This window comes from Platalea leucorodia, assembly GCF_965183815.1.
Source record: "Platalea leucorodia genome assembly, chromosome: 1".
Classification (NCBI taxonomy): domain Eukaryota; kingdom Metazoa; phylum Chordata; class Aves; order Pelecaniformes; family Threskiornithidae; genus Platalea; species Platalea leucorodia.
This window is the reverse complement of record NC_138823.1, coordinates 23,121,901-23,138,196: the sequence shown is the minus strand read 5'-3', so window position 1 is coordinate 23,138,196 and position 16,296 is coordinate 23,121,901. Positions and strand designations below refer to the sequence as shown.

Genomic DNA, 16,296 nt, shown 5'->3' with positions numbered 1-16,296 from the left:
AGTTTTTCCTAGATTCAGAATAGGAACTAGTCTAGTAGTTGGCAATAACATTTTATTAGTAGCTACCTTTATCTCCTACTTCAGCAGTTATGAACAGCTAAGAATTTAGACTATTAAAAAAACGTAAACATTACAGAATTTTCCTTTAACTAGTTTCTCTACCACATCTTAAAAGTGAACTAACAGAAGGGCTTAAGTCAAAGGGAAATGAGGTGTATGATTTTAATAAACATTTTTCTTATTAAAATCTTGATATAGTTTAAATATACCATACAGAGGAAAAAAAGCTATTTATAAAGCTACATACACATTTCAAGTCAATGACGACAGCATAAATCATTCTAGATTCCCTCTCCACTTATCAGAATGCCTTGTGTGTGTATATATGGTGAGCTGCTGTGAGTTATCTGCATAATTTTTGTCTAGCTATACATTACAGGACTTAAAAAAATGTTTAAGCTATATACAGAAATATATATACATATAACATATATTTATATGTTATACATACACATACACTTATATACATATACACACAATACATATATATATATATATATATACACACAGTACTTTACATTTATATATGGCCTTTCATCCAAGGGCCTTGGATACTTCTTAATACATCAAGTCTCACAAAGCTTTGTGAGGGAGGGAGCTTTATTTTACAGACTGTAGATTTGATGCCTATTCTAAACAGTTTCTTGTGTTGCTTTCTACTAACTTTACACAGTTCAGTTAGAGGCGTTTTTGGTAATGGAAATAATTACATCAGTTAGAAATCCAGGCATAAGGTATATGTTGCTTTGTACCTTTGTAACTATCCTCCCTAGTATATGAGAACAGCCATACCAGTATAAATTTTCCTCTATACTAATACACCTAGATCTAGACTTGTGTAGCTGTACTGCTTTTTATTTTTAATTGATACTAGCACAGTAAAATCTGATACAGTTTTGAACTTAAGATACACTGGAGGTCACAACAGGAAATCCAGAACAGACTCCAATCCTCGTACATTGAAACTATCCTTTTCTAGGACCACTGATTTCGGAAGTATTAGTACATGCAGAAATAATTCTACATCTGTTTACTTGATTTGTCTGCAGTTTAACTACACAAGCCTGAAACAGTCAGCCTTATTTAGAAAGCAGGATTTTCAGCATCAATTTGGCAACTGGTGGTCAGAATTTCTGATCTCAACTGTCCTCCATACCTCTAGCAACTAAATAAATGATGAAAACAGAGGCTTTTTTGAAAGTCACGGCTGTAGGTAACTTCTGGTCATCCTCAACTAGCTGACAGAAAAGAAAACCCAGTGGAGCTCTGACAAAGGTGAATTCCACTCAGATTCTGCCGGAACGTTAGTTTAGCTCTTCCCAACAAAAGGAAGAAAAAAACCAACCCACTAACATGGATTCATGGGGTTGGAGAAGCAAGAAACAGGGAGAACATCACCATCACAAAAGCTCTTAACCTTCAATACTTCAGTCTGCTAAGCTTTCAGAAATTCACACAGAACAAGTAGCTCCTTCCTTTATTAATCACTTCCTAACTCTCAAAAATCTCTCAAGCATTAGGGAAAACAAGTCCTAGGTTACGGTCAAAGACTGCCCTCCCCTAAAGCAACCAACCACTTCAAAAGTGAACATACAGTAGAACCCACTACAATGCAGTTTGAGAATTTCATTCTAACCTAATTACCTTGAGATTTTTCAGAACAAGCCACTTTCCCTTCAAACCAATTCTGCGAAAAGAAGGGGTTGCCTGGCCTGTTTCATTCAGGATTCTCTGCTAACTGTAAAATGTGGGCTGAATGTCTTCTGCAGGTCAATTTTTCAGTTACAAAATTCAGATTTTTAATGAACAACTATGTTTAGTGTATGCTGTTAGCTAAAGTATAAATGGCTAAATAAATAAAAACTATCGTTTCTTCAGTATGACTTGGTATTTTGTCTGTAATTTCTTTATTAAAAAACTGTAACAAGATACTTAAAAAAAGGCTAGATACAAAAGAAGTTAAGCTGCTCACGAACATTAAAGTTTTCCAAAATGTATCTTCAATAATCATGATCTTATAAACATTTTACAGTTACCAGAAAGTGCCCAGGCTGAGTTTACATAGTTAGATAACGTAGTACAAGTGTCAGGTTAGAACTGGTAGTGGAACAATCTCCTGACTGTCTGTTCACTGAAACAGGGATACAAAAATGTTGATTGTGAACTATGAAATACTGTGCATTGGCCTCATCATATGTACAAAAAAAAAAAAAAAAACCAAAACCACTAAAGGTACAGATTACATGCAAAATATTAGTGATGGTATCTGATGTGCCAGAGTTCAATGCAATCAGAACAAAAATTGCAATGAAAGTGGTTTCGTAAGTGAACGATCCCGACTCTGGGATCTGAGCTGTCAGGAACTTTTTACAAGTTCAATATACATGATACACAACTGCAGCCAACCACAAATTAAACACCATAAAAAAAAGTTAAAATAAAACACAGAACATACTTAATTTTTTATTTCGAAATTCCCTACTCCCTCTATACAAGAACCTTTGCTGAAACACTTTCCACAAAGGCAGCAGTGAATTTTCAGAACATTTTACATATTTTCCCTCAGCAAAAAGATAAATCACAGTGTAAATTATATTGTTCTGCTGTCATCTTTGGCTGGGGTTAGGCAAAGGAGTTATTGACTAGCAAACTGTTGCAATCAGATATTGCCAGTGCTCCTTAGGCCTTTACGTTACAAATTTAGTACAGGAATGTTTGCATTTAAATCTTTGAAGTACCACCAGGGGTATGACAGCATTAACTTTCATAAACTTTTATAGACAAATGGAAAAATCTACAAAACTTAGCTAGTAATATTACACAGCAATACACACTTTTTATACTCTACACAAAACCAAAATTCTTGGTCTTAATGGCGAGTAACAATTTCTGTTTCAAAATCTGCTTAGAGGAATAGAGTGGGACATAAAGGCGAGAAATGCAAGTGTTTGCTGTAGGAAGATGTTGGTCATCTGGTGGTCTTATTGTGATTGATGGCATAGGCTGGAATCCCTCCTCACTGGCAGGCAATGATGGACTTGAGGTCCAAAAGTAAACCTGAAAAAAGAAGACGGCATTTAAATTTTGCTGTACAAGGCTAAAATTCATATTGCCTATGTTTTGTGTAGGGATAGGTTAAAGAACTGCACAGTCACAGCAAGTTTGATCATACTACGTTCTGTTCAATATGCCAACTAAACTCGGTGGTCATGCTACATGCTTTTATAGTAGCTTCCTTCACTTCCTTTCCTCAACTGCTCATTATAGTATATACTTCTGTTAAAACTGATAAAAGCAGCACTCAAAATGATCCTGTATCAACAAATCCTCAGTAAATGAAATGTCCTCAAATCCATCTGGGAAGATGATGACTGCCATCAGTACAAAATGCATCAGAAATCTCTCAAAAACCCATTAGTGACTACAGAATATAGGACTTGTACAGACAAAAGGCAGCAACAGACAATATTTGGTTTATGGTCTCAAGTGTGAAACGCTGACTTGCAGAGCAGAGTCACTACCAAAGTGTAACCATAGATATTCCTTAACAAACACGCTCTAGATTTTCCACTTTTCAGATTAGTCCTTTTTTCCTTTTAGCAAACTGTAAAGGGAAGATAGTACCTTAAGGAGCAGGAAGTTAAAAGCAAGTCGTTTTAAGAAGCGTACAATGAATACAATTTACAGGCAAGTTTTCCAAAATGAAACCCCCTGAACAGTATCTGGTTCTTTCACGCTTCTCATCAGCTATTCCTAAAGGGCTTTGAGAAGGAGACAGTATCATTAGTGACATCTTACAGAGGACACAGGTGTTGCCCTCAGGATACACAGAAGTTAGGAGAGATCCAGGAAGAGAACTCAGCCTCAAAACCCGACTAGCCCACAACACAGCCGACAAACCACAGTGACTCAGGTTAAGAACGACTATGCAGAGACTGTAACCGTGCTTCCGTAAGAGACCTGTGAATATGGATAAGGACACACCACGCTTACTTTCGGTTGGAAGAAGGTCTAGGATTCACACTTGATGTTTCCAGAACTGAAAGTCTAATCAAAACCTACTACCCTGCTCTGCTACCTTAACACTTCACATACAAAGTCTCTGCAGGTAGACACAGTTAAAAACAGTAATGATGCCAAAGTTATTTCAGTTCTTCTGCATGTTTCCACTGGGAACGGACAACTTACTAGATCTTGTCTTTCTGTCATACTCATCTTCTCAACTATGGACCAAAACCAACGCTTGAATTGCAAAAGCTTCTCAGCATTTTCTCCTGTGTGAAATAAAAAAGATATATAATTCAGCTGGTACACTGGACAATAAATACTCAGAGATCTGTTTTACATGTACTGCAAGTGGGAGATCAGTTACAATCTCATTCACAAGGTCCTCATACTGGAGACACTAGTAATTTCAAAACTAATACACATCCTTCTGAATGTAAAGGCTAACTCTGACATACCTCAGTACAACTCCCACCCTCTCCTTCCCAAAAAGCCTAACAACAGCTAAACATAGTTTAAAAATTATGTAAGAAATATTAGACTGCATCCATTACATTTATAGTTCTAAAGTTAGGTCAGAACTTTCAGAAGGAAAGATATGCTACCAATAATATAATCCTTGTATTTAACATCAAGTGACAGCAAAGTTGGAAAATGTGCTCCCCCCCCAACTGAAGGTAAATACTTTCAAACGTATGTAAGAAAGTAGAGTAATAATTTTGTTAGGACTTTCAGTGACTTATTAACTGATGTCAAATCATTTGAAGAGGTAGTTTAAGTTTAATGCTGGTAACCCTACTCCACACAGAACAAACAGTGTTAAGTTATCCCTGCAACTCTGTTTCTGAATGAGTAAGTTATTTCATACCTGACTCATCATTGAAAGAGGTAAAGCTGATTAGCATTTGCACATTTACTTCACCACAGCCATTTACCAAAAGTCTGAAATCTTCTGCTGTCAAATCTTCTAATGAATTCTTTGGAAGTACATCCAGGAGACCCTTCCTCATTGCCTTAAGTGAAAACCACAAGACTCACGTTATAGCCATACCACTTTCAGATTGACTTTAAATGCAAACTGACTTTAAACTGAAAAGTTCCATGTGAAATTCCCTATTAACTCAAAATTCATTACTCTCCTAGCTGTTCTTCTCTTCTAAAGCTTTGCCATCCGAGATACAAATTTTCTGAAACAAAGAACTGCACCAATCTGTTAAAGCCTACCTACTACTGCAAAGAAAGCAGTAATGGTTTGAACTAATATTTCACCCGGAGCAATAGTAGGTAGCAAATGCACTCTCTAATGCTAAACAGTTCAGGTATCTTGCTGAGCTACGCTAAATCTGATGAGAATTACGAAAAATGCATCTTGCATGTTACTTTTACTTTGCTTCCTCAGACACTCACATGCCAATGCTGCTTTAAAAATGTTATACGCACACACATTTTGTATAAGTAAGTAATATCCTGAAAAGACTGGAAATTCCATTTTCAAAATGGAAGAATATGAATAAATTTGGTTTAGGAAATTCCAAAATGAATACAAATGTTACGGTTTTCAACTCTTAAAATAAACAAGAGTCAAACTATCAACATAGGCAGACATGGAGATCAAGTAGCTTAATTGCAGGAACATGTTCTTTCTGTGAGAATTTTGGACCTAAACGGCACAGAGGTAATCTCTCAGCCTGCTAGCCTATCTCAGAAGCGCAGCAGGAAACCACAGTCAGCAGAAATGACCAAGTTTAGGTGTAGTATCATATGACAGAGAGTAAGTGATTCTAAGTACTGGACCTACATTAACTATTTACAAAAATGTATTATTCCATAACTTTTATTTAAAAAGGCCTTCAAAAGCTGAATTATTTTTAATATACTTTTACAGTCAATTGTTAGGTTTCTTGCCAAGCTAGTAAAATAAGAACAAAGTTGTATGTTTCATAACTGATTTTTCCTTTTAAAACAACGACACAAGTCAGAAGTTCAAGGTGATTTATGTAAATATTTTGAAATTTCTTTTTCAACTTTGTTTATGAGGCTGAACAAAACAAAGATGACAGATTATTAGAACAAAGTAGCTGCTAAATACAAAGCAAAAATTCCAAGAGGATACGTGCCATTTGAGCTCAAGAAATGAACATATAGGCTTAACCAATGAGATCAAGTTTAAAAGAAATTATCTTTAATTCTATAAAAAAGAGAAATTGCTCAAAGTACTCAGTCTTCACAGTACATCATAAACAGCTATACAATTACAAAAAAATAGAAAATTAAATACTTTTAATCAAGCATCAAGACTTCAAAAGAAACATCATTAGCAATACCATAATGAGGAAAAGAATTAACTGACTGAAATCTTACAGATTTTTTTTTTTTTTTCTTTTTTTTTTAAAAAAACACTCCACCAAAGACTTACATGTAGAGGCTGTTCTGCTACTACCAACATTCGGTGTTCTGCATATTTCCGGACATACTCATATACATTCTGAGGAGTGACTGGTATATTTACACCATTGGAAATAAGTTCAACCTATGGCAAAGTAACAAGGACCATTTAAAAAGAAAAAAAAAAAGGGGGGGGGGGGGGGGGAGAAAGAAATGAGATTATTACAACAGCCACAGTATGCTGCACAGTGATTTATTGCTTAATATCCCTCTAAAAGCAAGCAAAATTTGCTACTACAGGTTAGCTTTAAAGATTCCCTAGGATTGACTATGCTATCCAGGCTTTATGGTAGGCTCTACATCACCTTCAAGGAGAAAAAAAAACACACTTCGATGTCTACGGAGAACACTGTATTTGAATGTAGGAATCTCTGCCATCTGAGAAGAGCACGGATTATGTGTACACTAAATGTGCATAAGCTGTCGAATTCTGAAACTAAAGACACAAGTTTAGCTGTGCTTACCTGCCCTCCACCCTCCTCCTTACACAGGTCTATTGCAAAGGCTAAGTCCATTGCTGCAAACACGGCATCAGCATCTGTGCTCTGGGAAGCGAGGATAAGCTGCCGAAGGCTTTCATACATAACGGGATCGAAAAAAGCAAAGTCATGCCAGTTCACCTATAAAAAAAGATAGATAAGGAGCAAAGAGTAAGTATGTAGACGTTTGAAACATATCAGTTGTTTAAGAATATATTCAAAATTATGTGATCGGTGCCTAATCTGTATGCACTAGCATACAGCTGCGCATAACCCATGTAACAAAGCATACAAACACGAAATAAAGGCAGTCAAACTGCTATTTTCAGCCTGCTTTTGAAGATACATTAGAATACTCAACTGAATTGCGTTAGCAGAACATAAAGATAGACCCGTAAAGCCTTTCCTGCTATTAAGGGCATAGAGGTTATAAAGAAAATTTATAGGGTTTTTTTTAAACAAATTCTTCTACATATCACCTAGATCAATAGAGATTTGACGGAGGTTGACTGAAGTTGGAAATAATTTGCATCAGTGCTCCAAAATGCTGGAAGTTCCCCTCCACTTAAATACATACATACCGCTGCTATATATACACATTTAAATGACTGATGGCCCAGTAGCTGCACACCACAGTTTCCAACAATTCAAATACCAATGTCTACTTGCTGTTTTCTATAGCTCCTTGCTTCTTTATTCTTTATCAGCCTGGAGAGAAAAGTCATCTACTAACTAAACCAAACCTAACTAAAATATTCTTTGATGTATCCAACATTTAACCGGAAGGAATACATATTCAAGAAGAAAAACCTGAAGAAAAGAATTACAAGGCAATCTCTCTTGGAAGATATCAGGGGATATTTGGAGGCATATCTTTCTGTCATTAATCCTTTTTCATTAAAGATCATATGTATGTTGGATAACTGATTATGTGATCAACATTGTTTTTAAGGAAAGACCAGCAGTAGCAAACCTTGACTTAAGTTTGTTGCATCAGACAGAACTTACAATGCTATTGACTAATGCATGAAATGCGCAGTACATAATTAGTGTTTATTGGGGTGGGGAAGTGTTTTTGCCAAAAGTTTAGGTAATTATTGCTCTGAATTAAATTATACCTACACCTGAGATGAAATTTTAATTACAATTCAATGAGTTCTCTCAAATATCAAGGAAAATGCTTTTCGGTAAGCTGAGAAGCTATTGCACAGTACTGTCCAATACTATCTCTTCAAGTCTTCAGAGATAAGCGGAGACAGTAAGCTGTTTCTGAAGGGAGTCAAAGGCTAACCTATTACAAATCATTCCATCTTACATCTACTCAGTTCAAAATCTAGGAAATGAAAAAATTAATACTCCTCAAATTAAATTTAAAGGCATCCTTACAGTTCCAATATCAACTCTGCTAGTCAATACATGCACATTAGGGGAAAAAACCCGTTCATAAGATGAGATTTTATGTAATTAAAGGAATTCAGATTTCTATGTTCAACTTACCTTTCTGCCAAGAAGAACTTTGATTACATGTCTATTTAACGTGATGGGACATAGTTCATTCTGCAACAAGCACAATCCTAGGATTCTGAAAATAAACGTTTGGGTTTTGTTTTGGTATGACAAAAATTACACTGGAGATCTTTCAGCAAACTCACATTAAAAAAGTCAAAATATTCTAAGAATCAAGCTGCAGCTAGCTTTCCAGCCCTGTCAATCCCCAAAAGAAAATCATGGACATATATAATTTCAAATATATATATATATATATATTATATTTCCTGCCCTATAAAATTTCCAGATTGTAAAAAAAGATAAAAATAAAAATTTTACAGGAAAAGAAACCTCAAGTTGACATGTGCAAATTCCCCACTATTTAGCTCCAGGTGAGAAATACACAGCATAAAAGTAATAAAGTTTTTGTAGCTTGGATCATTGGTACTCTCCCTGGTATTTTGTATATTTGTCTTTTACATTTTTTCAGACTAGAAGATTAATAGTAGCTTACCTGCCAATGTTTCTGAAACAATTCAGCCTCGCCTCTGTGTTTTTACCAGGTCTTGGTGTATAAAAACCTCGTTTTCCAGGCTGGTAGAAAAGTGGTGCATTATCATCCCCATCATCTGTATCATCTAATTCCATATCTACTACACTGCGGCTGGAACCATGTCGCTTTCTATTTTCCTGTTTTGAAAGTCAGAATAGCAATTAACAAACTTACTTCTAGTTACTGACACACATCAACAAGCTATTTGCTACTAGACCCAAAGATTCAAGTTCCATTGGTTACAAATTTCCATATTTCCTAATGGCAACATTTTATACTTTTGAGTAATTACTGCTTAATCTTTTCAAAAGAAAAAAAGGAAGGAAAAAAAAAAGATAACCCCACAAAACAATTAAACAGAACTTTGTCTTGCGTGATAAAGGAAGGCTCCAGTTGCTTAAGTTTTTAAAATTAACTGATACAACTGGATCTTAAGTAAATTTAATTTGTGCAACAGTTTGTTACCTGCACTTTATCTGAAGAGTCTAGCAATCCAAGATCCAATATACTGTCAGCACCATTCTCCCTTGACAAGGGAAAAAAAAAAAAAAAAAAAGGCAGATTTAATTTCACAATAAGGAATTGTCATATTCTGAAACCAGAAAGATTAGACTAAACCAAAGTCAGTAAGTCACTTGTGCAAAGAAAAATATCTAGAACAAAGCAAGGAATAAGTTGCATGTATCAGTTACATGTAGCACAGTACAAGTGCTTTGGCCACAAAATCAGCTGTCATTTCTTACCTAAATCCTTGATACTTTACCTGCCATGTGCAATAATGAGCTCCATTGCTTCATCAACTCTTGCTCTAAGGGAATCTTCACTAGCTAGTAACAGAAGCAGCTGAGCAGGGGACAATTCCAACAACATCCCTGTGATCTTACTTGCAAATGCCTGGGGATCAGGAATGATATGTCTTATTATTCTCCTCCAGTTCTCTCATTTTCAAATACAGTTTTATGAAAGTTTGAGTATTTTAAATATAGAATGTATGACAAGATACGTCCTAAGCTAAAGGACAAATTACAGAAACAAAATCTTAAGAAAATGCCAAAGAATAAAAGCAGCCCTACATGTTCAAATATTTTCAGTTATGTTGAACAATAATGGACAAGGAAATTAGTTTTTTAAACTAAAAGATGACAAGAACAACGTATCATTAAGTGTATTAGATAGATAAGTCTTACTGGCTGCATTGCTTGCACTCGGGGGTAGAGCCTTTCTCCAAGGGCTTGTCTGTGTGCTGGAAGAGGGTCAGGGTCGTCACTAGGATTTCCTTCTGATGCTGGTCTAAAAGGCCGTGTGTCAATGGAAAGTTGTCTTCTAAAGTCCCTTAAGAAAATTAGAGCAGTTTGTACTCATTTACAAAAATCCTCTGGAACAGTATCATTTGCACACAGATTCAAAACAGCATTAGCTTTTATGCTGGAATAGTAGTGTTGCTCATAGCTGCTTGGAGAGAATAATTCAGAAACAGAGAATAGAAATGAACCAGAGATTTTAATACTACTAGTATTCTGGATACAGCAGTCAGACATGCCACCAATGGCAATGTTGTTTCTAAACCACTTCACAATCTTATTCTAGTACACAAGTTTTTATTATTGTTTTAGCAGGAGAGATTGATGGCATATGGTTGAGACATAATCTATCAATGCTAAAGTAAGCATAATTATTCTTTAAAGAATTAAAGTATGTATTGAATCTCAAGAAATTACCCTGTAAATTGCTCCTGAAAGTGAAAAAGACAGACACCTTTAATTTGAGGAAGTAAAAGTCTCTTTCCTGAAGATAACCAAGGCAATTATTCTATTTGACAAAGTATCTCCAACAAATTAAAAATGTATCACTTACCTATCCCTATCTCTCCGAGAACCAGCTCGTAAGCCACTACTTCTCCGCATTTCTCTCTCTCGCTCCCTTTCCCGATCTCTCTCTCCCCTATTTCGCAATCTCTGCATCAGACCTGAAGGGAAAAAAGCCTCATAAACTTAAACATCTTTGTATTTCTCTCTCCTACTTAAGTTTCAGTGTAAGGAGGACACAGTTTTGGAAGACAGCTTGAAAGACATCAATGATATAGAACCACTTCACTTAAAGTAGTGATTGGGGTTCAGCCAAACTCAAGAAAGGAACCTGAAGTGTTTGTACCAACTTACAAATGCCAAAATACTTCAGGAGTTTATATATACTTTCAAAAACATTAAAATGTATTTGTGATAAGCCAGATGGAGCAGTCATATTAAAGTGTATAAGCTCTTACTAGCTAAAATCTTGACAATTATTACCTACTGGAGAGAAAGATGGTCAAAAAAGCTAAGAGCCTCTAAAGCAGACTCTTGTTTCAAGAAAAACAAGAGCTTCCCGTTTCTGAAAGCAGAAAAAAAAGCTATTTCCTTGCCTCAGAGAAGTAACATGCAAAATTTTCACAGTTCCCGTGTTGAGCTAATGAGAAATCTCTGAGACAATGCCAAGTATTTCAGTGCAAAAAAGCATCCAAGGTTTTTATGAATGTTATCTGTAGATTAACTGCTGTGCATCACTTACTTGTATGGGTACCCTTGTTGGCATTCTGAATACAATCTAGATTTGGCAGTTTCTCGTTTGACAGAAAAGCCTGTGCAATAGCAGTATAAAAGCTTCGTGCTACACCGCTGCCTTCTCCTGGCTCATCCTTAAAAGTAACTTTTACTCTGTGTACAGCCATCGGAGTGGTAGCACACCTGCGACCAAAATGATTGTTGAGCTGCCTCATGGTCTGCTGAATTAGAAGATCTCTGTCTCGATCAACCTAGTAAAAACACAAAAAAGTTTTCTTTTCTTTACCAATCATCATATCGACAGAATTTCAGCTTCACAAGAAGTTTCTGGACACTTCTGCACAGACTCAGAAAATACCAATTAGACTCTGAAAAACAGTAAAAAAACCAAAAAAACTACAGAGTAATTGCAACACAGCTCACCTGCTTGCAGACTCTGAAATACAACTTCTCCTATCAAGTTACTGCAATGTTCAATAATTCAACTTTTAATGAAAAGAAATTCAGAAGATAAACTAACATTTTTTACCTCCAACGTTAAATCCCTGGATTGCTGGTTTCTAAGTTTTTCCATCTCCCTGCGGAATTTTGATTCCTTTACTTCAAAGCCACCTAACTCAGTCAAGATCTTAAAATAAAAAAACAAAACAAAACAAAACAAAAACCAAAATCAGAATAATGAGGGAGGTTCACAATTTAGTAAGTGTCCTTATGCTGCGAAATACATACCGATCCAGGCTCTGCTCCAACATCTTCCATGAATACTCTACCGAACAACTCTAAAGAAAGGCGCCAGCGTCCCAGCAACATGTCATGAGATATAACCATGCCCATGAAGCTACACTGTGGCCTGGCAGAAGGAGGGGAAAAAAATGACAGGCAAGCAAAACTGAGTTACATTTCAGACACATTTTGTGTACTTTTTTCATTTTAAAACCTATCAAACACAAACTACAAATTCAAACTAAAGTAAGCTACCCATTAATTTAAAAAGACGTTTCAGAGTCCCAAATACCCTTTTATCAGTTCAGTAATATTTCATAGAGTAATTTTTAACTCAACCTACCTGAAAGATGTGAGAGGGGGCCCCTCACTTTCCGTCAATCCTATCTCTGCCAACAAGCTGCTTTTCAGTTGTGCTGCAAGATCATGAGCTGAAGGCCCCGGCTTTGAACTCTCAGATTCTTCTGCAGGCACGTTTTGTTCCTCCCCTTCCTTCTTTTGCCGATTTTGCATGCTCATAACATTTTTTAAGTTGGCTGCATAAGACATTTTAGTTGGAAGAACCTAAACAAGGAGAAGTAAAATTTAATTGCACTTTCAAAGCAGACTAGAAGGCTTTTTCAGGATATATATATGTATATATAATTTTTAAACCACACAAAAGTGAGCACTGTAATTGACCTGTTAAAACACAATAACCTCAATCATTTCAACAAATAGGAAAAACCATTTTCCCACTTTATGTTTGCATTTCATATGCTTGCCATTTAATGCTCAGTCTGTAGGCGAGTCAAATCTACTGGGCTATAAGGACATTTAATTCTTTTTATCACAAATAATTATATAATTGGCATTTCAAAACTAACTCGGGATTGTACTGCAGCCTTTAAAAACACTGCCTGAAATCTGCTATGAATCAGTAATCATAAAAATTCCTATATTTAAAAAAAATTAAGCATACTTTTCATAAAAAGTCCAAGTTTTCACACTTACTGGGCTTTTAAATTATCATTCTGAAAGCTACTTAAAATTCTCTCTGAAAACATTAAAGTGTCTTTTTAAGGAATGAACGTACTAGCTTAAAGTACCCTATTGTTTAAAATAATAAAACCTTTAAATCTACCTCAAGGCAGTTTCTATCCACTGTAACTTCCATTAAGCATTTCCCGCTGTTGGCAGAAGACGAATACAGACCCTGACTTGGTCGGCCAAACAGATCTTCTTTGCGAGCATTTGGCTGAAAATTAACAAAAGCATTCTGGGTAAATAATATACTTCAGTTAGAAATGAAAAAGCAAACTGCAGTTTTCTTCCAGAACACCATCTCTGATGTCACCTGTAATAGATGGGGCTGGTCTGCCAGGGGGATGGCCTCTGCCAGAGGAACCTCAAAAGGATTGGGTGGAATGCAGCCGAGGAACGTCATAGAGTCTGATCGTCTGAAAAACGGATGGTTTTGGCCAGTTTCTGCTGGGAGGGAGTCATCATCTTTGTCATTGAGTGTAGCACCTAAATATCAGAGAAGATTTCAATTCAATTTTCACAGTTATAAAAGCAAAGGATTTAAAATATCAAAAATTAATACACTTCCCTCTTAGCTATCTGACTGGAGGAGCATCTCTGCAAGTTTAATACTTCTACAGGATGCTTCCACAAATCCTGTATTTTTATTAAGTTGCTTAGTCATCACTTTTATTCTTTTTACTGTAACTAACTTTACTGAACATGCACTCCTACACTATATGTACTTAGTATAGAGTATACATTCTATCATTTTCAGGAGTAGTTTCATCAGATTAAAAAATATCAGTTTAACTCTGATTAAAATTTTAAATTCTGTCATTGTGTAGAATGGTAAGTAAGGGCACAAATTCTGCAGTTTAGAGAGAAAGGGGACAAAAAGAGGGCCCCAAAATGAGAACAGGCACTGTCAGAAGAAATTTGGTAAAGTAACAATGATAAGAAAATCTTACTAAAACCCAGCTTTCATGTAACATATACAAGTAGCAAAATTTATTCAGTCTCAGCTAGCTAAAGGGGAAAAAAAACACTAATAAAGTGTCGCGTTTGGGCATGCTATAAAAGTGTTTCTGCATACTAACTTTGATTGGTGTCATCATCATTTTCATGTTCTGAATCTTCATTGTCAAGACCCAGTTCCAGCAGTTCCCGAGTTCTTACAAAGCAAAAGTAAAAAAAAAAAAAAAAAAAGAGAAAAAGAAAAAAGAAAAAAGAGTCAATCCTCTTGAAGAAAAAATTAGGCAAAACATTTACATCTGTAGCAATGAATAAAAGCAAGAGTATAATCAGTAAGTGTACTTGAGAGCTATACATAACAGGAACGAACTCACTCTAAAATCAAAGTACTGTAGAGTACTTCTCATTCCATATTCACCCACTACATTACTCGCAGAGTCACCCTTACAGCCATTTGGCCACTACCAAGTTTGAGCTAAAAAGTTACAGCTTCACACAGTGATGGGTATGCTTATTTTTAAAGATTATGTCAATATAAAAAACCTAGGCACCCTGCATTAGTGGAAGAAATATGTAGGTGAATACTATTCTAAAATTTACTGGTGTAGAATATGCTTAGTCCTATAAAAATAATGTCACTGATCACATTTCAGAAGGTGAGTCTGCAAGCTGCATATTAAAGAAGTGGATTTCACTGTATTATAAAAAGGAAGAAGAACTTTGATTCGTATTAACTTCTGGCAAACTGCATTGTGAAATATGTTCTGAAACTAGACAAAGACCGATAAAAGTTCATTTCCTACAGGCTACTAAAATGTCATTTAACAGAGGCAATTGACGGTTTGCATTTGAACCACTCACCTTTAATTGAAAAGGTCTAGGCCTTCATAGTTTTATAAGCATTTAAAGGGAATTTTGCAATTCTTCGATGAACAGTTATTTGACAGATTTCAATATGTGAATTTTTGGGGACAAAGCACATTCCAGAAGTATGTTATTGCCTGGAAAAGGCTTAAAGCCACAGTTTTTAACTACTTAAGTCAGCCAGCCCCAAAACTCCATCAGTTACTGTATTAAATCATCCCTACTCGTGAGGAAATTACTGTTGACAACAACATCCTCTAGTATACATTTTGAGGTCATAACAAGCCTTACGTTACCAAGATATATTGAACATAACATTGGAACTAAAGCAGCAGTGCAATATATATCTAAAATATTGCTACCTCATATTTTACAGTTACTAAGTTTGTAGAGAAAAGGAAAAGTTACGTTTGACATGTGATATTGAAAATTAGGGGCAGGAAGGGGTAAAGACTTGCATTTATTTAGCTGTTGACTAGGACTGTTCAGGTACATTACCTCAAAACTTAGAAAGAAATGGGAACAGATGGTGTAGACTACCAACATGTGGACGTTTCTATGATCATTAATTGCCATTTCAAACCAAAGAACATTTAAAAAAAAATAATCTTACAACGTTTTAAAAAGTAATAAATGCACCTTGTAAAATGCTACAGTAGAAGTAGCAGGGATTTTCAACTTAAGGACATTTTCAGCTATTGATTTCCCTACTGTGCTTTAAATCATCAGGCAACTCTCAAATATCCATAACCAAATGGAAAACAGAACTACTAAGCCCATCATACCAGACTTTGACATCTTCTCCCATGTCATTCTTAACATGTTTGACAGAATTCTAAATAAGTTGTTATCACGTTAAATGTGAGGAGCAGATTGCATTTTTCAGCTGAGAAATTGTCCCGAGTACATCTTTTAGAGGCACTGCCATGGAGTTAAAAATCAAACTCAAGTTTCAGTGATAAGAAAACCTTTTACAGCAATCAGCATAAAAAGATTTGAACAGGATCCTGCAACAGGCTTATCAATCAAACATATGTACATTATATCACAGAATCATAGAATACCAGGTTGGAAGGGACGTCAAGGATCATCTGGTCCAACCTTTCTAGCACAATCTAGACGAGACGGCCCAGCACCCTGTCCAGCTGAGCCTTAAACATGT

At 35.7% G+C, this 16,296-nt stretch overlaps 1 protein-coding gene across 17 annotated transcripts in view; it reads right to left on the bottom strand.

Annotated features, from left to right (window-relative positions):
• Window positions 1-219: 219 nt before the first annotated feature.
• The window catches only part of UBR5 (ubiquitin protein ligase E3 component n-recognin 5), a 95,086-nt gene continuing 79,009 nt past the window's right edge, over window positions 220-16,296 (bottom strand). For 7 of the 17 annotated variants that reach the window (XM_082319020.1, XM_082319029.1, XM_082319036.1 and 4 more), the window contains 18 exons: window positions 14,396-14,469; window positions 13,630-13,802; window positions 13,417-13,551; window positions 12,637-12,857; window positions 12,300-12,420; window positions 12,091-12,198; window positions 11,578-11,821; window positions 10,885-10,996; window positions 10,218-10,362; window positions 9,794-9,924; window positions 9,496-9,556; window positions 8,992-9,167; window positions 8,487-8,571; window positions 6,975-7,130; window positions 6,482-6,595; window positions 4,934-5,078; window positions 4,249-4,334; window positions 220-3,117 (listed from right to left, as the gene is read on the bottom strand). In XM_082319020.1, coding sequence (XP_082175146.1) covers window positions 2,905-3,117; window positions 4,249-4,334; window positions 4,934-5,078; window positions 6,482-6,595; window positions 6,975-7,130; window positions 8,487-8,571; window positions 8,992-9,167; window positions 9,496-9,556; window positions 9,794-9,924; window positions 10,218-10,362; window positions 10,885-10,996; window positions 11,578-11,821; window positions 12,091-12,198; window positions 12,300-12,420; window positions 12,637-12,857; window positions 13,417-13,551; window positions 13,630-13,802; window positions 14,396-14,469 — 2,500 coding nt within the window. In that variant the 3' untranslated portion in view covers window positions 220-2,904. The remainder of the gene's footprint in view (window positions 3,118-4,248; window positions 4,335-4,933; window positions 5,079-6,481; window positions 6,596-6,974; window positions 7,131-8,486; window positions 8,572-8,991; window positions 9,168-9,495; window positions 9,557-9,793; window positions 9,925-10,217; window positions 10,363-10,884; window positions 10,997-11,577; window positions 11,822-12,090; window positions 12,199-12,299; window positions 12,421-12,636; window positions 12,858-13,416; window positions 13,552-13,629; window positions 13,803-14,395; window positions 14,470-16,296) is intronic. The other 10 variants (XM_082319035.1, XM_082319032.1, XM_082319021.1 and 7 more) reach the window with 6 other exon arrangements.